This window comes from Mesoplodon bidens, assembly GCF_964165515.1.
Source record: "Mesoplodon bidens genome assembly, chromosome: 4".
Taxonomy (NCBI): Eukaryota; Metazoa; Chordata; class Mammalia; order Artiodactyla; family Ziphiidae; genus Mesoplodon; species Mesoplodon bidens.
Window position 1 is genome coordinate 130,099,221 of NC_138160.1, and position 27,112 is coordinate 130,126,332.

The 27,112-nt window shown below is 50.3% G+C and overlaps 1 protein-coding gene across 3 annotated transcripts; it reads right to left on the reverse strand.

Annotated features, from left to right (window-relative positions):
- Nucleotides 1-3,297: 3,297 nt before the first annotated feature.
- On the reverse strand, nt 3,298-26,823 carry SPARC (secreted protein acidic and cysteine rich). 3 transcript variants are annotated; one of them, XM_081232499.1, is made up of 11 exons: nt 26,805-26,823; nt 26,449-26,508; nt 15,880-15,949; nt 14,344-14,406; nt 13,657-13,744; nt 12,120-12,241; nt 10,179-10,299; nt 8,291-8,424; nt 7,254-7,402; nt 5,018-5,166; nt 3,298-4,531 (listed from the first exon to the last, which is right to left on the reverse strand). In XM_081232499.1, exons 3-11 carry the CDS (start codon nt 15,934-15,936, stop codon nt 4,503-4,505), a joined length of 912 nt encoding a protein of 303 aa, XP_081088625.1. In that variant the 5' UTR covers nt 15,937-15,949; nt 26,449-26,508; nt 26,805-26,823; the 3' UTR covers nt 3,298-4,502. The 3 variants fall into 3 exon arrangements, with proteins under 3 accessions (XP_081088625.1, XP_081088624.1, XP_081088623.1); XM_081232498.1 differs by lacking the exon at nt 26,805-26,823 and adding an exon at nt 21,134-21,223 and having other exon boundaries at nt 26,449-26,514; XM_081232497.1 differs by lacking the exons at nt 26,449-26,508; nt 26,805-26,823 and adding an exon at nt 21,006-21,029.
- Between the last annotated feature and the right edge of the window lie 289 nt (nt 26,824-27,112).

The following is a 27,112-nucleotide window of genomic DNA, read 5'->3' on the forward strand; positions in this document are numbered from 1 at the left end:
CCAGAGCCTCTTTACCTCCTTAGGGTGCCCTTATTTCTGCTTCCTGCTGGACATATTTTAACCCTTGCAGTCTTTTTTTTGTGTGTGGTACGCGGGCCTCTCACTGTTGTGGCCTCTCCCATTGCAGAGCACAGGCTCCGGACGCACAGGCTCAGAGGACATGGCTCACGGGCCATGGCTCATGGGCCCAGCCGTTCCGCGGCATGTGGGATCCTCCCGGACCGGGGCACGAACCCGTGTCCCCTGCATCAGCAGGCGGACTCTCAACCACTGCGCCACCAGGGAAGCCCTACCCTTGCAGTCTTAAAGCCAAAACCAACGCAGACGCCAGGCAGCCCAGCACAGCCTAACAACTGTGACCTGCCTGAGTCCCTTCTCAAAGGGGATGTGGTCTTGAAACCTTACAAATGAGAGAGGACCAGGGATAAAGGACCAGACCAGGCAGTGGGGAAAGAGCAGGCCCCTCACATTTAAGTTGGGAATATCATCCTCCTCCTCCTCCTCTTCTATGAGGAAGGGACCATGACCTATGCGGCAGGGACCATTATCATCAGGATTTTACAGATGAGGACAACAAGCTCAGTGTTTGGTCATTGGACTGAATGGGGCTCAATCCAGTTCTGCAGCAGATGTTGGGAGGGAGGGAGGGAGGCTGGCTTCTATTACCAGGATCTAGATGATCCCCAAGGGACCCATACCCCCTTCAAGGAAAAGAGGAATTGCTCAAAGGGAGAGATACCCACCACTTCGGAGCAGGAGATGATTTTAGGAGACCTACAGATTTGGCATGAATTAATATTGAATTAAGTGTAATTCAGTTCTCTTCTGGACCATTTGATTATCAAAGAGAAAGTGTCTTAGATTTCTTCTTTTGACAAGAAACAGAGCATCCTTCAAGCACAGGGGACATTCATAATTGGGTGACATTTTTTTCCACTGTATTTTTAAAAATTTATCTTTAAGGTTTTATCTCTATTTATGGTAAATGATACTGGTTTTCCACCCAAGGTAATGAGATAATTTCCTTTAAATGGTAAGTTTTTGTTTTGTTTTGTTTTTATTTGTTTTTAAGAGATTTGACTTAAAGGGAGGAGAAACACAGATAGAAGGAGAATGTGAAAACACTGCCTTTAAGGATTCTTAGGGCCCCTCTCAACTCAGCTGATCAGTGTTGCTGCAGCCAGCAGGCAGTGAAGCCCCACCCTGTCCTCCCAGGGCCCCAGGCTGATTCATGCTCCTTGCCTCTCTGGTGCTGCCTTTCCCTTGAAAACTCTGAGAAACTCCCCAGAGGGAGGCATCCAGATATGGGGGAGAAAGCTCTGGATTCAAGTTCCCCCCATTATTCATTGCCTCATTACATGGTCAAGTCACTCAATCTACCTGGACCTCAGTTTCCTCATCTGTGAGTCAGTTGGTGGCAGAGCTGTTGTGATAGTGGGTGCTGTGTGTTGCACGGGTGATCTGCCCCAGGCTGACCAAGGCACAAGGACTGCATCCTACAGTCTCAGGGAAAATGTCACATCACATCTCCCTCCCTACCCAAAGGAACAACCCATCCAAGCCATGTTCCATCAGAGCTCTTTGCTTTATTTCCCTTACAGCGCATGTTTCTACCCAAAATGGTCTGACTTGTGCATTGTCTGCCTAGCCAGAATGAAAGCTCCAGGGCAGCTGGGGCCATGCCCGAGCTTACTCATGAGAACACAGAACATGCCTAACTTAGTGCAGGCATCTGGTAAACGTCATCGAATGAATGAATGGGCCGTTACCAAAATTTACTCTCTCAGTCTCTGCCTAGATTCCCAGAGATTATGAGACAAGTGCTGGCCTTGAGTTCCCCAAATGGCCAGAACCAAACTGGCCAGTCTCTCCTCCTTCTGGTGTGAAAACAGAACACCAGAATACAAGTTTATGAGATGAGTTTTATGGGTTTTTTTAATGAGTTTATATTATGTTAGTAATTTGAAAATAATTTAAAATAAGAGAGGAATAAACCAACTCTAGGCTTGGCATCTGAAGACCTAGCTCTGTGGTCCATTGCAACGGAGCACACTTCCTGGAGCTGTTTCTCTGTCTCGAAGGGGTGCCTCGGAACACCAGCCTGAATATCACACCAGCGTGGTGGGCACAAAAGAGCTTCAAAATATGCTCTGTGGACTTATGATGCCGTTATCTTTCCAGAACCAGAGTGTTCTTTTTAAAGCCAATCTAATCTTGTCTCTCTCTTTCTCTGGTTTAAAACCCTCCAACAATTTCCCATTGCAAACAAAAAAATAAAATCCAAACTCCATCTCATGGCCCACCAGACTGCAGAGTCTGGCCTCTGCCCACCTCTTCAGCTTCATCCAGTATAAGCCCTCATTCTGCACACCAGCCACACTGGCATGGGACTTATAGTGCTCTCCACCCCCTCAAGACCTTTGCCTGTGCTGTTCCCCCTGCCTGGAATGCCCTTTCCCCGACCTCTCCCCTCTCTCACCTCTGCCACTCCAAACACTTCATTCCTTCTCTTCCTCTGTGACTCAGCTCAAGTTTTCTTAAGGAAGCCCTAGAACAGCCTTGTCCAATAGAACCTTCTGCATTGATGAAAATGTTCTGGATCTACCTGTCCAGTAGGGTAACTGCTAGCCATGTATTGCTATTAAGCACTTGAAAAGTTTCTAGAGTGACTGAGGGACTCAATTTTAAATTTTAATTAATTTAAATTAAAATCTCAATAGCAATGCATGCATGGGTGGTAGCTACCATGTGGGATAGTGGGACTCTAGAATAATCCTGTGACACACACTCCTGGCTTCTTATACTCTCCCTTCAGTGTACCTATCACATCTTGTAATTTATATTTATTTATACATTTTTTAATCCATTCCATATTAGACTGTAAAAGCCAGAAGAACAAACGCTTTGTCTGCTTTGCCACATGTGTGCCCATAGCACCTGGAATGGGATCTGTCCAGAGTAGGTATGTCATAAACATTTATTGAATGGATGGATGGATGAATGAGTGAGTGGTTAGGGAAGGGAGAGAGTTGCTTAGCCTGGTGCTCTGATAATGAAGTGCAGTCATGAAAAAGGTCAGCCCCCAGGTCATAAAATTAAAAGTAAGCTAAATCTGTGCTTATAAGCACCATACATTCCCTGTGTATAAGCAAGCCTGTGTGTGTGTGTACAAAAGCATAAAAGTGTGTTTGCAAAACTTTGCATTTGTGCAGTTGTGTATGGACACGAAGGTCCATGTGTTGGCGTGTCAGGGAAATGAGGTCACTAAGATACATGCAGAATCACTCAGGAAGGCAGTTTCTAACTCAGTACTTTTTATTTTGAAAGATTTGTCAAACTCTTCACATCGTGGTGAGAGTTTACATGATTAATAAGAAGCAGCTTTTTCATGAAATGCTTGGAGGTGAACAAGTTCTCAGCCTGTGAGATCCGACCATCCCATTGACTTTGAAGTTTCTTTTGATTAATAGAAGAAAAGAGAGGGGTGGGGGAGAAGAGGAGGAATATGCTAGCAACCAAAGGAAAGATCCCTCATGACAGCCCTCCAGATGTGAAAAAAGAGGAAAAAAACCAAAAACCAAAAAAAACACCCTAAACAAAACTGATTCACCAACTGCACTTTTTCTGTTTTACAACGTTCTGAGCCTCACTTCTTGATTTTGGCCTTTGTGGCTGAAACACCCTCCCACTCCTGCATCTCCCAAAGACAGTTCAGAGGGGAGCAGCCCTGTACAATGTGGCGATCTGCCCCCCAGAGGTGTGGTGGATTCTAGAGAACTGATGGTCCACGGCTCTGAAAAGTTTGAACAAACAGCCTGATATGAAAAGAAACAGCACTGAAAAGTGAGGGGGGCGGGGAATGGTGAGGAACCGGGTTTACATGAGAGTTTATGTATTCCCAGAACACAGTCTTGGGTTCTTTCTCTCAGTTACAGCCCCGGGCAAACAAGATTTGTTATCTGCAGTTCTGGCTGGTGGGTTCTGCAGGTTTTCCCCACCACTGATCCTCTAGCCCCAGAGACATCCTTGCCAACGTCACATGTCTATTACTTCCCTTTGCCCACCTTCGGGCCACGTAGGGATGACCCCCTGGCAGCCAATACCCTGAAATAAAATTAACACAAAGTCTGATTCAGTGAGTATTAGTTTCAAACAGAAAAGTAGAAAATCTAAAGATGCAACGTGGGTTGAAGGCAGACTTGAACAGATCAAAATTTCCACCTATATGCTGCTAAGACGATGGGCAGAGGTGCAAATGTTAAGACAAAAGTGGGACCGTTAGTAGATGAGCAAGAGGCTGTGCTAGCTGAGTTACAGCTAAGAATGTCATGACTTGGGTTAAAATTTCCATGTTTAGCACCGTTAATGTATTCATTTAAGTCTATATTAGCACCTTGACCCCAGGCAGAACAACAAACCATCCAAACATTTTAAACATTGGGGAAAACAGGAGGGGGAAGGTCAAAGAGAAAGAATCTGGTTCTGCAGGTGGAGACGTGGATTTAGATCACGAGATCCTTGTCGATGTCCCCTGTAAAGCAAGAAGAAGCAGCGTTAGACTTGGAGGTCGGTGTTGATGAAGATGTGCTTCCCAAGGAGTGGGCGGATCCCACCCATCCCCGGGACCAGGGGCCAGGTGACCAGTCCAAGGTCACCCAGGGAGCCTATGACTGAGAACTTTGGTCTCCCCCTCCCTGGCTGGTCCTTGTCACTTACACCCACTGCCAAGTTACACTCCCTGTCTCCTCTCTAGGTGCCTGCCAGTTCCCAAAGTAGTGCTAGAGACAGAGTGAGAGCTGATGCTTGAGGAAGGGAGAGAGAAAGAGACACCCGATGGATGGACAGAGAAGGATCAGGAAGCCGCCTGAGAGAGCAAGGCCCACCCAGGCAGGGAGAGCAGACAGAAGTTAATGAGGCACAGAAAGCAGAGATGGACAGAGAGGACAGACACACAGATGGCAGAGAGGGCAGCGAAGAGGGAGGGAGAGGACGGCGGCCCCTTTGCTCAGACACTCACTCTCCTTGATGCCAAAGCAGCTGGCCCACTCGTCCAGGGCGATGTACTTGTCGTTGTCCAGGTCACAGGTCTCGAAAAAGCGGGTGGTGCAGTGCTCCATGGGGATGAGGGGCGCACGCAGTGGGGCTAGCTCGGTGTGAGACAGGTACCTGCACGGGATGAGGTGGGGAGAGCCTGAGAGCTTGAGAAAGCCCCACACCCCTGCATGGGGAGACGGGGGCAGGGAGCCTGCCCCTCAGGGCTGAAGGAAAGGATGTTCAATGCAAGATGAGAAGCCAGAATCCTGGGTCTCCTCCCAGCTCTGCCACTGACCTGCTGTGTTTCTGAGAGCACAGCCCTGCCCCACCCTGAGCCTCGGTTTGCCCCTCCATCAAAGGGAGAGGAGTTGACCATAATGTCTAAGGGCCCTTCCAGTTCTGATGTCCGTGGGTTCATAACACCGGTCTCTTGGTGCATTTGTTTCCTAATTGGCTAAGAGTTGAGGGCACAGAAACTTAAACTGAAAATATTCAGCATTTCTGCTATTGGTAGATCAAAATCTGGTATGGAACAATAATGTATGTTTTCTGTGGACACACATTTATCCAGCTGCAAATGCACATTAAAGAGGCTAAAAAGAGATGCATCAAAATGAAGAAAGTGCTGACTTCTGGGGAGGAGCGTGGGAAGAGACTGGGATTGGCAGGGAGGGTGGACTGGAACTTTATCATTTGTATACTGTGTCATGTGTGAGAAGGAGGCCTTTTGATTTCTCTCCGACTGTCCTTCCAGCTGGCCTGGACTCCAGAGCACATGTATGATTTTTTTCCTTGTTCCCCAGAGCCCTCAATTAGTTGTCCTCAAAACACTCTTCCCCAAGGGACTACAACTTGACTCCAATTATCTCTCTGACCCCCAGGCCCTCCTGCCCCACCCAACTCATGGAAGGAATCACACAATGTTTGAACTGAACCCTCCGCAGCTTCATTGTATACCAGTGAGAAAACTGACCACAGAGAGGGGCAGGGACTTAACCAAGGTCACCAGGCAGCTCTGGGACAAGGAGAGGGGAAGGATGGATCCCCTGACCCAGGCTGAAGCGCTTTCCCAGACTCACAGTCCTTGCAGCTCCATCCAGAAGCCTCCCTCCTGGCCCCTTCCTCGCTCAGCCTGAGCTCCAGATGTTCCCCTGACTTCTGCCCTCCCCGCCACAGTATGACTCAGATGGATCCCAGCCACAGAAAGAGCCTGGGAGAGAAGCAGCAGGGAGTTTCCCAGTGCTCAGGAGACCCCAGGCCCCCGGGATCACCCACAGGGTGGGCAGATTCCAGGCACAGGGGCTGGACCAGGAGGGAGAGGTGAGCTTCCCCGAGGGGAGCATCCCTGGGTACAGCGTGCAAGCAGGTGGTCCTCCTTTTCGTACTGCTCCAAGAACACACAGCAAAAGAAGGCCAGAAGGCGGTAGTGAGGGTGACCACCTCTGCTCAGCTGCAGGTGTTCCAGCTTCCACCTGCAACTTCCAGGAGCCTTCTTTACTTTTTCCTTCGATTGTGAAAAAAAACTGATCATCACCCAGAGTGTGAGCTCCATGGGGGCAAGGGCCATGTCAGTTCTGATTACTGTTCAATCCCCTGCCTAGAATCGTGCTGGGCATGTAATAGACACTCAGCCAGTGTTTGTTCACTGACCAACTCCCTGCCTATCCTGCAGGGCAGTTACACAGCACTTCCTAACTCATTTCGACAAGGGGCAAGAGCAATCAAACCAAGGGCTTGCCTTGGGGATGGGGTTGGCTCTATGAATTTCTTAAGAACTTCCAGGGCCGGTTTGCCCTGTTAGGGCTGGGTCTCAGGGTCTTGCTGAAGGACCGTGAGCACACAGGCTGCCCCACCTTGGCTCTGCCACCCTGAGGAGTCTGGCGTTCCTTCCTAGCTCGCTCTCCCTCGGTGAATGGCTACCCCAGGCCAACACTCACCGGGTTAAGGATGGGTTTTCAGTTGCAATGGCTTCTGCCTCTTCTGGCAGGAGGGAGTGTCTCATGGCTTTCTTCCCCACTGGTCCCGCATCCTTTCTCCTACACCTGTCCCTTCCTGCCACAGCCCTTAGGCAAACCATGGGCTCTAGGGCTGGGAGCAGCAGAGGCCACTGGGAGGTTTTCTGACCACATCTAGTGCACCTAGCAGTGCTGACCCATGACTGTCCACTCCAGAGCCAAGCCAGAGCAGCTCCCTGGGATCCAGAGGGCCTGGGGTCTTACCCATCGATGGGGTGCTGGTCCAGCTGCCCGAACTGCCAGTGAACAGGGAAGATGTACATGTTGTAGTTCTTCTCAAAGTCCCGGGCTAGCAGCTCCACGGGGTGGTCTCCGGCTTCCAGGCGCTTCTCATTCTCGTGGATCTTCTTCACCTGTGGGAGCAGAGACACGGGTGACAAAGAGTCCAGGGAGGCTGTCCAGACCAGTCAAGGCCCCTCCCGCCTCTGACAGGAGGCCAGAGCTGGCAGACACCAGCCAAGGCCAAGGTTCAAAATGAGAAAAGCAAGTGGCGTAGATGGGTACCAGCATCTCGTCCACAAAAATGAAGGCCTGGGTCGATCTCAAAGGGCTCTCCATAGGGCTGCCACATCAGAATGACTGGGGAGTATGTTCAGATGCAGCTTCCTGGGGCTCACTTCACAGACACACTGATTCAGTGGGCCCGAGGCGGGGCCCAGGAAGCTGCATTTATCAGTACTCTTTTTTTTTTTTTTTTGCGGTACGCGGGCCTCTCGCTGTTGTGGCCTCTCCCGTTGTGGAGCACAGGCTCCGGACGCACAGTCTCAGTGGCCATGGCTCACGGACCCAGCCGCTCCGCGGCATGTGGGATCCTCCCGGACCGGGGCACGCACCCGTGTCCCCTGCATCGGCAGGCGAACTCTCAACCACTGCGCCACCAGGGAAGCCCTGTCAGTACTCTTAGTGCTTGGTATGTCCATTAAAGTTTAAGATCCACGGACTCAGAAGGAAAAAGGAATAGAGTTATTTATGTCTCGTATGGAGACAAACAAAGTGAGCAGGTCTTTTTGTTACAGGACTTCTCAGAGCCTTTAAGGTGTGCATATACTCTAGGAGCCTTCAGAGGCAGCAAGGAGGAGTCTGTGTCCTAGTGCCCAGAATACAGGCACTCGTTGGAGTGGGGATGTGGGCTTACACATGGGGGTCTAGATCTAGGAGTGGGACTGTGGATCCCAGCCAGCCTGGGGCCAGGAGGCATCCAGCTCAGGTGCCCTGGGACAGGATGAAAAGATACCACTCACTCGCAGCTTCTGCTTCTCGGTCAGGAGGTTGTTGTCCTCATCCCTCTCGTACAGCGTGACCAGGACGTTCTTGAGCCAGTCCCGCATGCGCAGGGGGAATTCAGTCAGCTCAGAGTCCAGGCAGGGAGCGATGTCTAGGGCCCAACACACAAGGATGGTCAGCACAGACCCTGATTCTCCCTGCCTGAGGGCCAACATGCTGTCTGGGCGGCTCTCCCCACCCCACGCCCTCCACCAGGAAGAAGCTTCAATCAGCAACCTTGATTGAAGCACAGGGCTCAGCCTCTCTGGGCCACAGTGTCTTCACACCTTTTGAACAAAACAGATTGTGTGGGGGGAAGAATACTCTGCAAATGGACAAGTGCAAAGGCACGTCTGCTGTCCCCTTGACCTTCATCTGATCTGCGGAGGGAAATGGTTCCCTCCAATGGCTCTTGCATTTTTCTGGGTGTTGCGCCCTGAAAACAGAGGCCAGGACCCTCGATGATGGTGTTGCCTCTTGAGAGGTGTTTGAAGCTGGGATACTGAGGAATAGCATCCATCCATAGGCCCCGCTTAGCTGGGGTGGGGATTCAGGTATGCTTAATCACCAGAACATTCTTAGCGATACGATTCCATCCTGGTCTTTGGAACTTAGGATCCCAGAATGTCAGACCTGGAGGTTTCATCCAAGTCCACCCTCTTGTTGGACTTATTAGAGGTCAGTGTGGAGAGAAGGGGCTTGATTAAGGCCACACTGTCGGAGCCTCATCCAGCACCAGAGCATGTGGGTGCCTGAGGGCCTAGGGGTCCATCCTTCCCTCATCCTTTCACCTATGGAAAGCCCCCTCTGTGATTAGGACCACAGCCTTCTTCACCAGCAGCTGGGGGATGGAAGAGGAGATCTGGGTTGGAAACGCTAGGAGTTGGAGGGAGGGAGTGATACGCCCCAGAGGACGGGAGAACCGCTCAGCCCGTGTGTCAGTCTTACTGCCCAGGAATTCCTACCAGCATTCCTCCCCCTGCCTTCCTTCTCCAGGCTGTGCCTTCTCATTTCACACCCTGGGCCCCGTAACTGGGAGAGCAGGGCTGACCACAGGAGAACCTCATTCCCCCTCGTCCACCTTTCTGCACGCTGCACACCTGAGGCAGGTGAGGGGCCCTCCCCAGTGTCATCTGGTGCCAGGATGTACCAGACACACCGTGTGGATGTTGTCTTGGAGGGGAGCAGAGGTGGCATTGGGTGTTTCAGATGATAGGGAAGCAGCCAGGCTGAAGCAGAAGCCTCGGCCAGCTGAGACTGCACCTGGGATCACTAACAAAGGGCCAGGTGATACCTTGGCATCCCTTCCACCAAACACCTGGCTCCCAGGTTTCTAGAAGAAGGTGGTGAATCATATGTCTTATGCGGGCAGACAGGAATGTAATGGAGTAAAATGGCCAAGGATATGACAATATTGAGTAACAGGGCCTAAGGGGAACTGACAGCCTTGCCCCAATTTTAAAGCATTCAAATTCAAGTAGTTTTAAAACACTTTATAGGCCCAGGTAGAACATCACTTTTGCTTCACAATGTTGAAGCAGGAAAGATTGTGGTTAGCCCTATAGAAGAACTTCCTCATCTTTACAGGAAAGAAATGAGCTGTCTTGGATGCTAGTGAGAGGCTCCAGAAATCCTCCCTGATCTCGTGCTCCCACAGCTGCTCAGTTCTTCCCTGGACATGTCCTGAATGCAGATACCTATTCGTAGACAATCATCTCATTTTATAAATGGGAACCCTGAGGCTCAGGGAGGGGAAGAGATTTGCCCAAGATCACACAGCACAGGAGTGGCAGAGCCGGCGTCAGTGCCAGTTCAGTGCCTTCTCCCTGAGATGGGAGGCTTGGCAGGGTCCAAGGAGAGACTCACATTTGCAAGGCCCGATGTAGTCCAGGTGGAGTTTGTGGCCCTTCTTGGTGCCTTCCAGTGTGCACTTGGTGGCAAAGAAGTGGCAGGAAGAGTCGAAGGTCTTGTTGTCATTGCTGCACACCTGGCGGCAAAGCATAGAAGGCCTCACCCTTATTCCCAGAGCCCTTCTCTGGTACCGCCATCCTTGCCCATTTCAGATATGGGGACACTGAAGGCCAGGCAAGGAACGTGATTAGCCCAGGGTCATACAGTGAGTTAGTGGTGGAGCCCAGACAAGAATCTACTCTTTGGGCTCCCAGGCCAATGTTGAGCCCATGCTGAGAGCCACTGCTGGTCTCTGAGCTGTGGTATGACTGAGTCAGGGCTGAGACATGGGAAAGCAAACCTGGGAGATACGGAAAGGATGAATTGAAGGTGAGGATGGGTGAAGCACAGGGTGTGCAGAAGAGTTAATACAGCAGGCCTGGGATTGTTATCCTTAGAAAGGCGTGCTTATGATGTTGGCCCTTGGCTGGAGTCTGAAAACGTGGCTGGTAAACAGTTCCCTGCACTGTTAGAAAACTGTCCACAGTGATGAAAGTGGCTCACTGTGCCTAGATTGCTTGTACAAATAATATGGTTCATGCTGAACATCTGTTTTCCTGCTTGGAGTCTGGACTTTGGGTACATGCTAGGGAGAGGATGTCTGTGTGACCAGCCCTCAATTAAACGTTGGGTGCTGAGTCTCTAAAGGGCTTCCTTGGGCAGAAGCCTTGCTCACATGTGGCTACATCTCATCTTTGTAGCTGGGGGAAGAGTGGGTTCTGTGAGACCCCCTCATGGCAGGGGGAGAGTAAGCAAGACTGTGCATGGATTCCTCCACACTCTGCCTGTATCTTGTTCCCTTTTCATCCAGCTACATACCCTTAAGTCTTAGCGGTGAGTGCAACTGTATGCTGAGTTATGTTGGTCCTCCTAGCGAATCTCTGCATGAGGGGGTGGTGGAGCAGAGATGCCGTGGGCTGAACAAAGGCAGTGGCAGAGTAAGTGGCTGTGTCAGGCGGAGGGGAGCCTTGCGTTGGACATCCTGCACACGCTTATTGCTTATATATCACTGCAGAGGGAGAACTGATGGGCATTGGTGACCAGTGCGGTGGGGGGTGAAGGGGTGACGAGGAGGGAAGAGTTGACAAAGATGCTAAAATTTGGAGCCCAGAGGATAAGCTGTACTAGGGAGAGATTGAAGATGGAGAAGCCAGGTGGGAGGTTGTGGGAATGATACTGGTACTCGATTTGTTGCCCTGAGCTAGGTTACCACTAGCACAATGGTTGACATGCACGGGTGCTCAATAAGTATTTACTTGGATGGATGGATGGATGGATGGATGGATGGATGGTTGAGTCCTACTGGAGGTATAATGAACAGGTTTGAAAGATTTTTAAAAATAGCACATATTGAGAACTTACTAAGTACCAGACATTATCTGACAAATCCCCACAATAGCCCTATGAGATAAAGTCTATTTCTGTCCCATTTTTAGAGGCGAGAAAACTTGGAGAGGAACATAGCTAAGATCCCACACTAACAAGTGGTGGAGATGGGGTTTGATGTCAGCCTTCAGTCTGACCCAGAATGCACATTTTTGGACCTGATGCTTTGCCAAGCTGCTCCCACATACAGAAAGCCCCTATCTCGGTGCCTGGTGGTGTTGATGTATTCCCTTTGGAGTCTGAGTAGAGCTGGAAGCTGGTGGCGCCACGTAAATTCCTGGTGGTTACTGGAGAGTCCAGTGATGGAGAGACTCCCCTCCGACTCGCTTGCTTGCTGTGACTACACCTAGCGAGGGGACTTCTGAGACTGGAGCTGCCCTGTGGGACCACCAAGCCAGCAGTGTTCTGGGCAGATGCTCTGTGTTCTGAGGACCCCAGCCCCCCGCCCTGCCCCTGTCCCTCAGGCCTCACCTTCTCAAACTCGCCAATGGGGGCAGGGCAGCTGGTGGGGTCCTGGCACACGCACATGGGGGTGTTGTTCTCGTCCAGCTCGCACACCTTGCCATGTTTGCAGTGGTGGTTCTGGCAGGGGTCTGGTAGAGCACAAGGGCACCCGGTTAGCATCACCCCGGCCTAGCACGTCCACCCCACCCCACAGTGGATCCTTGGACAGAAGTCCTAGGCTGTGGCTCCCACTCGGGCTTTGAGCAGCCCTGCATCCTCCCTTCTCTTCTGCTGAACCCAGCAATCGGCATGTAGGGGAGCAGTTGGCTCAGTCTGGGGATTAGAGATTCAGTCTGAGGTCAGGGCCAGGCACACTTGGGGGGCTGGGGGCTCAGTCTGGGACCCAGGAGCGCCAGGTGCCATATAGTTCCCCCAAGGACGGAAACAACCATTGTGTCCTCAGCTGTCGGTGGATCAAACATCGCAAGGCATTTTGGGATTTTAGAATAGACTTTCTAGAATGACTTGGAAAGTCAGTTGTTGTCACGGAGCCAGGGAGCTGTGAGCCCCCAAAAAACAGATTTGAGCGGCTGTAGCGGAAAAGGGAACAGAGCCCCAAGGCCCACGCTGAACAATAGAGCCTGCCTGTGTCTGGTAAACACTGGATGAGGGGCTGGAGGGGAAGGAACATGACTCAGTAGACGCTCCTCTGCGCCAACGGAATATTCTGTGCCCTCAGGATGCGAGCCTGTCTAGCCTTTTCCTTCTGGTGCTTGGCTGGGGGTATCACAGTCATCCTTTGTTGGATGCCTGCCCTGCCAGGCCCTGGGCCAAGGGCGCTTCTGCTTTATCTCATAATCCTCTGACAGCCCTGGGGCAAGGATCTACCATCTTCACCCTTCCCCAAGTAAGACAGGAGGAAGCTGGGCTCAGAGAAGCTTCGCAGGCTGTCGGAGGGCATCGCAGAAAGAGGAGGCAGTTTGGAGGCAAGCCTTGTTTGGTTCGCCTCCAGAGTCTGTGCTATTAGCCCCTGGGGTACGAAGCATCTCCACTGTGTGGGCTGGGAATGCTGGCACTGTGGGTGGGAGCCAGAGGCCCTGGGTCATTGCTGTTGTTCTGGCGCTAACTCCACGGGTAGCCTTATATGAGTTGTGTCAGGTTTCCAGGCCTTATTTCCTCACAGCTGTGTGAAAATCAAATAAGCTCATGAGTGTGAAAGCTTCTGGGGCCATCAAGTGACCAGATGGGACTGGGGACCTCACTGGGAATGTGAAACCCAACTTTGGAATTACAGTAAAGAGCTATAAGGGGAGAAGGCCATTTGCAAGCTTGAGAACTTCCCTTCCTGACACTCACAGCCTGGCTATAAATAGATCTTTCCAGATTCCAGAAAATAATCCCAACCTTTCAGTCAAGGCAGTTTCTCCTCCACGGCCCATCCTGCAGGGAGGACCCCACCCTGCATTTCCTTGGGAAGGAACTTCATGCACGCTGGGCCCACACTTTAGGCCCAGGTGGCAGAGGGCAGAGGCTTCATGTGACAAGACGCGGGGAAGGGACCTACTTTCAGCCACCACCTCCTCCTCGGCTTCCTCAGCACCTTCATCAAATTCTCCTACTTCCACCTGGACGGGGTTCGTTCCCACAGGTACCTGGGGTGGAGGGAGAAGAATGAGTCAAATGGCCCTACCCCCATCCCAGACCTGGAAGAAAGGGGCAAAGGCTGGAGGGGGCTTGCCTGGAGCCTCAGGTACCCACAAAGGGATGGGGAGAGACAAGCTGGAGAGGGGCACTGGGCCCAGGTCACAGAGAGCACAATTGCCAGGTCCAGAAGTGAGACTGAATCTTACAGGCCGCTGTGCCTCTAGGGCCCCAGAGCTCTATGGAGATGCCTCAGAGGCCACCAGGGGGGTCAGGGCAAGAGGAGGTGCCAAGCTCTCCACCCTTCCAGCCACACCAGAGCAGCTCCTCTTTCATCTGTTTGACATATGGGGAAGACCGTGGGTGATCATCTGCGAAAAAATGTCCTACAGCTTAAAAAGTAAACAAAATTCAAAATCATAGCTCCCAACTGTTAGGTTCCATGGAAGGTTTGGGGAGCATTCAGGAGTGTGTCAGGATTGGGGGATACACAGGATTTACATCTGTGCTGCTCCCGTTCCAGCAGGAGACCCACAGCACCTGTTTGGCTTTCTCAGGGAGCAGATGTGGGCAAAGAGGGGCCGCAGGTCTGGGGTCCCTCCCCACCTACCTCAGACACCTCAGCCACAGTTTCCTCGACCACCTCCGTCTCATCAGGCAGGGCTTCCTGTTGCTGTTGGGAAGTGAAAATGGGGTTTGGAGAGGTCAGGGCCAAGGCCAGCTTCACTGCTGAAGTGCCTCGGCCTGGACCTCTAAAGCTGGGGAGTTAGGAGAAAGGCTCGTTGGAGACCCCCAAGGCTGTGCACTTGGGGGTCTCCAACGAGCAGAGCCCCTCAGGGACTTCTGTGAGTAGGGATGAAGGCACAGGAGAAGCCAAACACAGGGGCTCTGTGGGGCTCTGGCGCACCTCCCTTTATATTTATATCTGGAGCTTCTATCTAAGATTTGGCTTGGAAAAGCATTTCCACTGCTTAGGCTCCCATAAAGTCTGAAAACCGCTAATGCAGACCAACTCCCTTCATCTTACAGATGGGAAAACTGAGACCCAGAGGGGATGAACACTGAATTTTAACAGAGGTCATTGTCTTCCCCACAAGCATGATATCATCATCATTATTATTATTATTTGGTGATTCCTTCTTGGAGTCAACTTGGAGTTAGAAGAAGCAAGATAGCATGTGACTTTAGGTGCCTGGCTGGCTGGGACTTCTTCTAAAAGTGATGCTAACTTGCCAAATCTTTTGCCAAAATCTCACTGCCTGATCAGGATTGCCAGCATCTACCATCATCACAACTTCTGGTGAAGAGAGGGCGAGGGAATCATAGGTGAAAAACGTTTCTTTGCCCGCTTCACGTTTCCTCCTCTGTTTTCTGGTCACAGCTACCAGCATAGCATCGGACGACCACTGCTGGCCCTCTCCACGGGATTCTTGGAGGGCCTGTCAGTCAAGGTGCCTCACAATCCCTTGGCCAAGAAGCAGGCCCAGGACCCAAGCTCAACTAGATGGGCTCTCCTTGAATTTTTTTTAATCTTCTTGGCACATTTTCTCAAGATTTGAAAACTGTCGGAGTAGAGACATTCAAATGGCAACACCTCCATGACCGTCCATTAGCTCTTACCTTCCAGATCCCAGAGCTGCCCTTTTCTAGTTCTCCCCAAGGCCTTGGATTTTATAATCTACCCCTATATCCTTTTCCCTCCTAATTTAGTCAGATTGGAATCTGTTGCTTGCAACCAAGTAGCCCTCACTGATTCAGAAACTAACCCAGCCCTCTCTCTGTGGCTTGAATCCCTTCTAACATCATCCCCATCAGCATCCCCCCCTCTGCTAGAATTCCTCATATGACAAACAGCTCACTCCCTTCTAAAGCAATTCTCGTCCCTTTCTGGGAAGCTCTGATTGCTAAAAAGTACATCTTCATGTTACATGGAAATCTCTCTTCTCTAGAATCTCCACCCAATGGTCCTCATTCACTTTTTCTTCTGAGCTTATTAAAGAAAAAAAAATTTCTTTTTTAAAATTAGACAGTTAAATCAAGATGGGGAAGTCTCTGTCCCTTCTGAGCATCTAGGGCTGGCAGATTAGATGCCCCTGGGCTAGTGGTGGGAGGTAAGACCAAACAGATGTGACCTTTAGGTACTTACAGGGGCTGCCAAGGCCCACCCGGCCAGGCAAAGGAGGAAGAAGATCCAGGCCCTCATGGTGCTAGGAACCCTGTGGGGAGGTGAGAGATGGAGAGTTCAGTGAGGGGGAGGTTTCTTTTTGTTTGGGATCTTAGTTCCCTGACCAGGGATCGAACCCGCACCCTCTGCATTGGATGCACGGAGTCTTGACCACTGCACCGCCAGGGAAGTCCCCAAGGGGAAGGGTTCTTGATGGAGAGTCCTTGACGCTGAATTCCTGTGATATGCAAGGTAATTTTAGATGGTCCATGTTAAAGGATAGTGAAAGACACGGGAGTAAGTTGCTTCAACTCATTTCTCTTTCAATCCTGATTGTATGAGAGAGTCTCAGTTTGGTGCTAATGTGTCTTTAACACCTAACACTCATCCCTTTTGAACCGAGAGTACGCCTCTGGCTCAGAGCCTCCACAGGAAACTACATCCAGCTGGAATTCAATAAATTTGTTTTGTCTCCTTTGTGTTTAGTTTTACAGTTTCCTTCTATTTGTGACAAAGGTACACAGATTTTTCCATTTATGGTAGTGATTTTTAAGTCTCCTTTCTCAATACGTTTATTTATTTATTTATTTATTTATTTATTTTAAATTAATTTATTTATTTTTATTTTTGGCTGGTTGGGTCTTCCTTGCTGCACGCGAGCTTTCTCTAGTTGGAGTGAGTGGGGGCTACTCTTGGTTGCGGTCTGTGGGCTTCTTATTGCGGTGGCTTCTCTTGTTGAGGAGCACGGCCTCTAGGTGTGCGGGCTTAGTAGTTGTGGCTCACGGGCTCTAGAGTGCAGGCTCGGTAGTTGTGGCGCACGGGCTTAGTTGCTCCGCAGCATGTGGGATCTTCCTGGACCAGGGCTCGAACCCATGTCCCCTGCGTTGGCAGGCGGATTCTTAACCACTGTGCCACCAGGGAAGTCCCCTCAACATATTTATTTAAGTTTTTAAAAAGTGATTCGACAAAGGCGATTGGCTAATTAGTGAAGTCTGGGCAATGCTGAACCAGATCATGTTCAAGGGTCCCTTCAATCCCTGGTGTTCTAGGATTGTTTTCTTCCTATACCCCAAACTCTCCTCCCCTCCTCCTCCCCCCCACTTCCTTCTGCTTCCTGCCCATCTCTAATAAGAGAAGCTAATGGGCAGCAACCTCTTGCCAATTTGAGACAATGAGATCTACATTCTAAACAAAGAACAATAGTTTTTGAGTGTGGCCAGTGGAAACTTGTGGCCTTACTTTGCTCCATTTACCCAGGAGGATGGCACTTCTCTGGATCCTGTGTGGGAACTATCCAAATGCTTACATATGTTGCATGTTACCTTCCCTTTCCCCTTCACAGTTAAAGGATGTCAGCTGAGGTCTAGAATATTCTCCTGCCCTGGTCACTGCTGTGACCTTCCTCTAGATGCTGAGCTCTCGACTCTAACAATCTCATGACTGGAAGGAATCTTGGAACAGAATCTCCTCTGATGGTTCACTGCCAAAATGCCATCCCTAACTGAGGAACTATGGTGGGGACATTTCGTTTCTTGTTCTAACTGAATGGACTTCCGTTTCCAAATGGCTTTAGAAAGTTCTTCCTTATACTGTTCAATTTGCCCCCCTCAAACTTTCCTGGTCTACTCTGATGGTCCTTCTGTGGCCACACAGAGCAAGCATGCTCCCTCTGCCCCCAAGCAGCTTTTAGCCAAGGTGAGCAACAACCATATCTTCCCTCGTTTGTCCCCCAAAGCTTCCATATCAGTCCCATTATCCCTATTCCTACCAAGACTTCTCAACTGACCAAGCACCTTGGTGGGAGGTACCCTGGCATCGTGGAAGAAACACTTGGCTTGGAACTAAATGCCAGGGATTCTGATTCTGTCGAAATACTAACTTGGTATATTGGTTCAATCCTTCATCCTCTCTAGACCTTGGTTCCCCCTTCTATTGAGAGGGTTAGACGAGGTGAACACTGAGGTGGTGGCCTGGGCCCTTAAGGTGCCCTTAAACTGTCACAGCACATGCTGGTCTAGGCATGCATCCTCCACTCTGATATCCTCCATTTTAACTTGGATTATGGTATTTGGGGCAACAGACTGGGGAAGGGCAGACTTCATAATGGTCCCTTATTGGATTGGAATAGACACTAAACCTCACTACTTCATAGAGTATGCAAGAAATAAAACCAACAGAAATTTAAAGAAATCAACCTGGGAGCTTGGCTTTGCTTCACGATGGCCCCAACTCCCAGAGGAATCCAGTCTTCCCCTTCCAGGCAGTGTTGGGAATGTTCCTCCCCTCACACAGCTGTAGGCTTTTCTTCCCCCCCGCCTCCCCGCCTCCCCGCAAGCCTTGAGGTGGAAAAATCTCCCTTCGTCCTTCCACATTCGGAAGATACAAGCAAAACAACTCCCGCATGTGGCTTTGGACAAAGGGAACAGGAGAGAAAGCACGAATGAAGGGCTTGTCTGAGATTGTTTGAAGTTGAAGGGTCAAAGTGAGACTCGTAGCAGGAACGAAAAAAGTCATCTCGTCTGGGCTCCAATTGCAGAGAAGACATTTCGTTAGAGAAACAGCCCAACTAGGACTGGAAATGCAATAAGCTTCAGGTTGGAGAGCCAGGAAGACTGATGTCTCCAGGGTCTGTGTCCTTCATATGAGCAGAGGAACTGCTCCTTCTCTTTGACCAGGGAAGGGTTTGTGGGTCAGCTCTTCTGTCTGTGCTGCCTCACCACCTGCGCTCTTTCCCAGGGGCACACTGACCTTTTCTGCCACCCGCATCCTTGGTGCTGCAGCCAGAAGAGAAAAATAATTCTACATCTTACAGTACTTTATAGTTTCTAAAGGCCTCACATATAGTACCCTGTCCCCTTGGAGCCTCTGACACACTGGCAGGCAGGCATGGGAGGGCTCTGAGTCCTGCTGTCACGATGAGGAGTCTGAGGTGGAGAGGGAGAAAGTCACGCAACATTCAGGCCCCTTCCAAGCTGACAAACTTCCTTCCCATGGCGTTGGTTTGGGCCTCATCGGGGTCATGCTCGGAGATGGGAGTGGGGTGGGAGAGAAAAGCGGAAAGTGAGAGTGTTAAGAAAAGGACACGAAATCTTGGAGGAGGACTTATTCTCCAAATTTGAGGTTTTGCCCAGTGCCCAGTGCTACCTCACCAGTCCCAGAACCCTCTCCCTCCAGATGATGGGATGGGAGGGAAGGGGGACAGCTGGACTGTTCTCGGATGTGCGACCATACTCCCTGCATACCTATGACCTCCCTCTTGGAGGTTCTGTAAACCATCACTGGCCGAAGAGGCAAGGCACCCATCCTGCAAAGCTAAGGGGGTGCATCAGTAATGCCAGCAAGGTCAGAACACAGAGTCAAACCCCAGCATCCAGAAATTATCAGCTGTGCACCCATCCTCTGCCAATCAAACCTAGGTCAGGCGTGCCCAGGGAAAATAAAAATACTTTTGTATAAATGAGCAATTTTAAATGAAAACTCCCTTCTTTGTATCTCTTGAGTTTGTAATGATACCTGTGTTTATCCTTTTCAAAGTCTTCATAATCCGGCATCCCACTGGGGGCTGAAGGCATGTCTTTCTGCCTTATAGTACAGGAGAGAAGGCTGACGCCCGGAGCCAGGGAAAAAACCTGCTCAGAGCCCCAGGGAGCGAGCGTCAGGGCTGAATGAGGACCCAGGCTGCCCGCGTCTGTCATTGGCATGCCCTCCACCTCACATGCTGTTTCCCTTTGTGGCAGCTCCCTCCCTAGGTGCTCACCTGAAGGGGACACACTTGGGCTGCGAACTGGCCCAAGGTACAGGGAAGGAAATGAGCCTGGGGGGTGGGGGGATGAGGGGGGCAGGAGGTGTGTTTCCCTTGGCTCAGTGGTCATCAGATGCAGACACCGCTCACTCCCACCCCGCCGCCTGTCCTGCCTCCTGTTCCGTACATCCAGTCCCTTCCTTTTGCCTTTATTTGCTCTGGAGATGGCTGAAAACCTGTCCTTGGCTGCCAGCAGGACCCGAAGCTGAGGTCACTTCTCTGGGGATGGAAAAGTACAGCCAGCGCCCCCAGTTCATCTCCCTCAAAATATAACGGGCCTCCTTTGGGCTCTCGCTGAACAGTGAAAAGTCCCTGAATGTCAGAACTGGGGGAAATCTCAGAATCATAAAATTTTAGATCGTGGGTCTTGGAATCATAGACCCATGAGAACATGAAACACAGAATCTGAGATGCAATCATCAAATCTGATTTGAGTAGAAGAGTTTATGGAGCAATGCAGTCTAATAGAACTTTCTGAGATGATGAAAATATTCTATATATGCATTGTCCAATATGATAGCTACTGGCCACTAGTGGTTACTGAATACTTGAAATGTTGCTAGTGCAAATGAAGGGCTGAAGTTTTCACTGTATTTCATTTTAATTTGTGTAGCCACATGTGGCTAGTGGCTACCATATTGGACAGGGTGGTTATCAACTTTTATAGAGGCAGTATGGCAGAAAGGTAAGCCCAGGGGCTCTGGAGACAAAATATACAGGTTCAAATCCTGGCTCTGCCACTTAGCATTTGTGTGACCTTCAGAAAGTGACTTTCCCTCTCTGGGCCTCAATTCATGTCTCCATGCAAATAACACACCTACCTTGAAAGGCTCATGGGTGATTTGCCCAAGAGAATACAAGAGGTTAGCAATGGAAGAGCATCTTAAAATCCAAAGATCCCAGAATCTCCATCCCCCTTGAAAATCCAGGGCAAGAATACCAGCTCTTTGTCTGTGGTCCAGGGAAAAAAGGTGTTGGGGTGGAGAAAGGAGACATTTCTCCTCTTGGTCTCAGGCGCACCAGCCCAGCCCCCAGTGGGCACAGTGACAGAGCCGGCCCCAGGCTGCCCTCGGTTGAGCTGCTGACGCAAACCAGGCGTCTTGCTTCCACTGTTTGGCTTGCAAACAAGGGTTCCAAAAAACACATGTTCCTGGTAAACAAGCCCAAAGAGAGGAAAACAAGTCTAGAGGCTAATAAAGGAACCCCGTGAGTGATCCAGGCCCGCCAGGGAGCTGGGACTCAGAAGGAGGGCTGAGCCAGGCCAGAGAGCCACCATCACGGCCAGCGTAGCCACATGGGCACTCACACCCCAGGAGAGCAGATACAGCCAGTCAGAGGTGACGTGGAAGTCGGGTCCTGGGATCGAGTCTTGGCCATGTTGCTCCCAACTCACCATGCAGATTAGGGTAGGCTCCTGTACTCCCCGGACCTCACCTAGCGCCACTCATCTGCACAATGAGGGGGATCTTTTAGACCAGTGTATTCAAGATACAAGCCAGGAGCTCCTTCTCTCAATGAAGTCTTCTGCAAAAGTCCAAATTTGAAACAGCTAAGAGCCTCTTGCATTTGTTGAACATGTGAATGTACTATTATCTATTCAATGAATTAGCTTGAAATTAAGAAAAAAAAAGCAGGTGAAAGCGGTGTTGAGATGGGGGCTGGAAATCCTGTACACTTGGATACCCCCTGAGACACCTTGGAATGCCTCTAGGTTCTTTCATGAAGAGTTTGAAGACCTTGGGGCCAGGGGGTCCCTAAGGTTCCTTTCAGCCCTGACATTCTGAGTCAACTGAGGCAGAAATCTTTCAGAATACCACCTTTCCCAACTTGCCCCTTGACTCCCTGCTTCCACTTCTAACATTTCTTGCTGGAAGGGAAGAAGCTAAGGGAAACTTTTAGGGTATTATGGGTGCTCAAGCCTAGCTTTGAAAAGATTCAGAGGCAACTCAAAGTGGCCCCAGAGTGTGAGACTAGAATCAATCTGACTGAGGTTCTATAAACACATCTGAGATGCCACGTTTCACCGTGGTTAGGAGAGGCCCCAGGGTGGAGCTTCAGGCTCTCCTTCTTGGCTCCCCCTAGGGGCCACTGCTGCATCTGGGTGACCACAATGAAGGGGATGAAAAATAACATCAAAGTGTCCAGGCTGTCACATCCTAAAGATAGCAAATCTGTGGCATATATGCCTCCACCTGCCTCTCCTGTGCATGTGGCAGACATTACTAATCAATCATACGACCTTTTCCTCTAAAGTCCAGAGTGGCATTCAAATCCTGAACACAGTTCTTCTGGCAGCTGCTACCAATGGATTGGCACTGTCAAGCCATGGGAAATCTCTTTGCCATGCTTCTGATTTTAGAGATAGGGAAACTGAGGATCAGAAAGGGAAAATAAGTCACTCGAGGTCATATGGCAAGCTAAACTTCCCAGATGTTCAGAAACATCCAGATGTTTGCGTTTTTATTTTTTCATCTGATCAAGTCAGGATCCTAAGGCTATGACTAACACAAGATGGCCCCGAAGGATCCACAGATGAGATGGGTTAATACCAAGTTTCTGAAAGAACCCAGCTCTGGAGAGAGTTGCTGTTTCCATTTGTATTTTCCCTATAGATATCAAGCTCTATAGCTTGATGAGTGAGGGCAGAGTTAATTTCCTGTCTAAGACATCTTCTGGGTGAGAAGGAGGCTGTTTTTCTAAATAATTCTGTCAAGTCACTGGTTGCTGGCCTTGGGCCTGCACAGCCCAGCTGTCCCTGCGTTCAGGGTTGGGGTCAGGACCCAAGCTCTGTGCTGTAGAGAAAAGGTAATTTCTTTCATCCCCAGGGTTGGCTGAAAACTCAGCTCCAGCCTTCCCTTTCCTCCTTTAAAAGAGGTTAGGGAGGGAGCCAGCAGGAAGCAGATGAGCAGCTGTCTCTTAGCCACATCCTGCTGCCCTAATGACAAAGCCATGTGGGCTGGGTTAGGCCATGGCAGGCCAGCAAAGGAGAGAAAGAAGTCCTGCTCATCACTTATTATTCACGGGGCTCATTGCCTCTAGAGGGAGGAGTGTATGGAGGATGCCAAACTGCTCAGATGAAACAAACAAAACACGCATTGAACATCTGGATGTTTCCAGACATCTGAAAGTGTGGCTCAGGCAACAGTTTGCTGTGTGACCTTAAGTGAGTTATTCTCCCTTCCTGAGTCTCAGTTTCTGTCTGTAATATGTAACAGGTGGTCAGGAGTCTGTCTCCCTGCCATGGCCTATAGTTAGATCTGGCTGTGCACACCCGTGTGTGGCTTCAAACAGCAGTTGTGTATCTGTATGAGTGACCTATGGCCCTGAGGACCTCTGTATGAAGCTGTGTGTGCCACTCTCTGCATATCTACTTGACTCGGCATCTGTCGATCTCAGCCTATGTAGGTGAGGGTCAGAGTTTGCATATGCATCAAAATGGACACCTGGGCCTTGTCTGTGAGTCAGGGTATCGTTCAGGGAGAGCTTTGAGTGCATGACCTTCTGTGTCTGCTCATGTATTGAGACATTTATTTTTAGCTATGCCAGTGGGTGCCTGCTGGTGAAATCAATGTTTATCTATTTGGCATCCTCGTGGGTTTTTTATCTCTGCACACATAGCTACCTATCTAAATAACCTCAAAAATAAAATATTTTCCTGTTTACCTCACATCCTCAGCTCTTTCCTCCACCATCCTTTTCTATTTATAGCTTATTTTCAACAAGGAAGACTGCTCTTGTGAATAGCAAACCCCAGCCATGCTATTGGTTGACAAGTCTCTACAGATGGATGAAGATTTTAGCAGGACTGTTACGTAACCCAAGACCCCCTAGCCCGTCCTCTCTTGTTTCCTTTTCAACTAGGGGGCTAGGAGGTGTTAAAAATGTAGCCCAGGGCTTCCCTGGTGGCGCAGTGGTTGAGAGTCCGCCTGCCGATGCAGGGGACACGGCTTCGTGCCCCGGTCCGGGAGGATCCCACATGCCGCGGAGCGGCTGGGCCCGTGAGCCATGGCCGCTGAGCCTGCGCGTCTGGAGCCTGTGCTCCACAACGGGAGAGGCCACAACAGTGAGAGGCCCGTGTACCCCCCCCCAAAAAAAAAAATGTAGCCCAACTATTCCTTCTAATGAAAGCAGCACCTGGCACTTAGGTTCACAGGACTTCAGAGCTGGAAGGGTACCTGGAAACCATCTAGGTTACATTCCCCATTTAATAGATTGGGAAACTGAGGTCCAGAGAGGGGAAGTGTCTTTCCAAATGTCACTCACTGTGAATTAAGATCCACCTCTGCCATTGCCTTGGCCAATGCTCTCTCCACACTGGAGGGTACAACACTCTTGGGAAATACTCAAGAAGATGCCCAAATCAAAAGAATTTGAACAATATTTATTTTGTTTAAATGTGCCTGTCAGCACTTTTAGTAAAGGGAAGTTATATCCAAACCCCAAGATGATGAAGCTGCCAGACAAAAAAGCTGGGGATGATTTCAACTCTTTGGATGCCATAAATTCATCAGTTCTAAAAACCCATCTGATTAAGTGGGAGGGCCACAGTGTAGCAAGTGCTTCACTGTGCATCACCCTGTTTTGTCCACACAGTATCCCTTTGAGGTGGTGCTGTTATTGCTTTTTAACCAAAGAGGAACCTGGGGCTCAGAAAGGAGAAGCCATTAGTTCAAGGTCAAATGGCACCTTTGAGGCAGAGGTGGAATTAAAACTCAGGTCTTCAAGTTGCCTGTCTAGGAAGCGGGAAGCATATCACAGCCTCACAGCTGCCCTGGGGTGCTGGGAGATCAGAAAGGCAGGACCTAGAGTTTGCTGTCCTGGTGTTTGGGGACATAGTGGAGTGGGGGACATTCAGACTGAGCCTGATGTTCTAAGTGTTTCTTGAGTCCCCGGCCAGCAAGCAGAGACCCTGAAAAAAAGGTTGCCGTGGCAACTTGCATTCCTCATAGAGTGAGTCATAGCAAAGAAGAGCCTTTTGGTGGGTGGGACTTGGAAAAAGTTTCAAAAGTTGATTCCTTCCCCAGGCACCGCCCCCTTCCTCCCCACCCTCCCTCCCTCCCTCCCTCCGCTCCAGGCTTTGTCGATGTGGCAGCTGATGGCTGAGTTAACTCTCTCTTCCCCCAACCACTCCCATTTCAAAGTTTTTCATCCTCCTGCAAATATACCTTTGCTTCCAGTACCCACCCACTCCATGTTCCACATCATGCCCTCCAGCTACCTGGAGGGTCAGCATCCATTTGAGAATATGTTAAGACCGAAGGCTGTGAACACCCTCTTATACACTGCTGCTGTCTCTGCCTCTTTCTGTCTCTGTCTCTCTCACACACACACTACTGTATATACAAATTTAAGGGGTTTGCAGGTGCCTTTAAGCCTATTCAAAAGCTAGTCCGTGGATTCTGGTTTAAGAGACCTTCCTTTGAAAGTTTCAGAGGACGCCGGGCACTCCAAAGACCATCAATCAAGTCCACCCCTCTTACTTTACAGACAGGGAGACTAAGTCCAGAGGAGACACTTACCTAAGATTACACATAAAATGTGTGCCTTCGGTCTGCCACCTTGCTTCTGATGTGCTTCTCACCCTACTGTCAGCACTTGGGGTGTATAGAAGTTTAACCCCAGAGAAAACACTTTCTCTATGCGTTCTGCATAGAATAGAATTTTCTGGAGGAAAATGTGTGCCTCTCTGTTCCTTTTGGGGCAGACTGGGCTTCCTAGAAGATATGCCTCCCCCAATGCCCCCTTTTCTCTTGGTGTCCTCAGGGACTCAGGAAGTCCACTTCTCAACCAGCCAGTGGAGCCATAGACTGAAGAAGACCTAACACCAGCCTGTGTAGAGTTTGAGCTTCTCGTAGCAAGGTGTGAGAAGGTTGCCCTGGAACCCTCTCCATCTTTCCTCCTCCCTTCCACTCTTTAGAGCACATCCCCCGACCCAGCCTCCCATCAGACCCAGTGCCTCAGCTGGACCATATCAGATGTCTGGGCTCTTCAGATCTAGATACTCAGAGGGCTACTGCTGGCCATTTCCTGTGTTTACACCCCAGGGAACCCAGGATAAGAACAATGCCTAACCCAAGACTGACTGTCTGATAGTGCTATTTCAGGGTGAATGACACCGGAATCAGTGTTTGTGTGTGTGTGTGTGTGTGTGTGTGTGTTTGTTGGAGGACGGGGTTTGAGAGGGCAGAAATTCCAGGGAAACAGGAGCCTTCCCAGAGGTGCTGATTAAAAATGAAGACTCCCCCTTTGCCTTCCAGAGATCAATGTATCATTCAGGCAGAGTCTCTTTTGGAAAACAGAGCTCCTGACCAAGAACCAAGTCTAGGAAGTTTCTTCTTCTGGAATGGGAAGCAGGGCAGACTCTGGCTGCCGGCCGGTCCCTCTTGCAGCTGTGCCCAGATCAGATTCCCAGGAAAGGAAGAGGCTGCCACATTTGTAAAGGCAGCCTCTGAAACCAGAGAGACGGACACAGAGAGAGACAGAGAGAAAAGACTCCCTCAAAGACAGTCTGATTATTTTCTGTGAACCTAAAAGGGAGACCAAGTTATCCTGAAAAGCAATAGGCAGCAAGTCCGTGGTCCCTTAAGGGGAGCAATGATGGAGCCCAAAGGAGAGGCACATCCCTGTCTCTGATCCAAGAGACCTCCCAGCATAGCTTCCCCTCCCTTGTACACAAAGTTGAGGAGTGAACCAGAGTGCAGGGGTTATGGGACTAGAGAAGGGACAGGCAGGGCAGGGGTCGTGCATACCTCAGTGGCAGGCAGGCAGGCAGGCAGGCAGCAGGCGAGAGCTCCGGGCAGTCTGAAGGTCTGCAGGAATGTGAGGGGTTTAGAGCCTGGTAACAGGAAACCACTCAGAGCTCTGGGCTGGGTCTCCCCCTCCACCCTGCCGTCCCTCCTCCTCCTGTGTCTCCTCCTTCCCCTCCCTCCCCCTCCCCTTCTCCCCACAGCCAAAGCTGTCTCTGTCTTCCATTTCTTTCTTCCTCTCCTTGTGGGTCAGGACGGCCCACCTCCCCTACCCCCGCCTGCCACATGGGTTCTGGAGCTGTTGCCTAAACAGACAGACTGAGCGGTGCACCAGAGCTAGAGGGGGCGGCTGGAATCACCTAGAACAGCCTCCTCCTTGTTCAGAGGGGAACTGAGGCCTGGAGAGGCAAGGGATCACCCAAGGTTCCCAGAGGCAGAGGCAGGCCCAAGGGTCTTGACTGTATGACCAGTGATCTTTACAAGAGCCTCCCTAACATTAGTCAGTGCTGAGGAGGGCAGAGCAATTGGAGGGGGTTGTATCTGTGACAAAGGCAAGGCTAGGACTTGCCTCTATACAGACTAAAGAAGCTGCCATTGATGCGTCATCGCTGATGATTCGGGATATGGTCTAAAAATAGCCATTCAAACTCTAGCTGCACCAGCAATG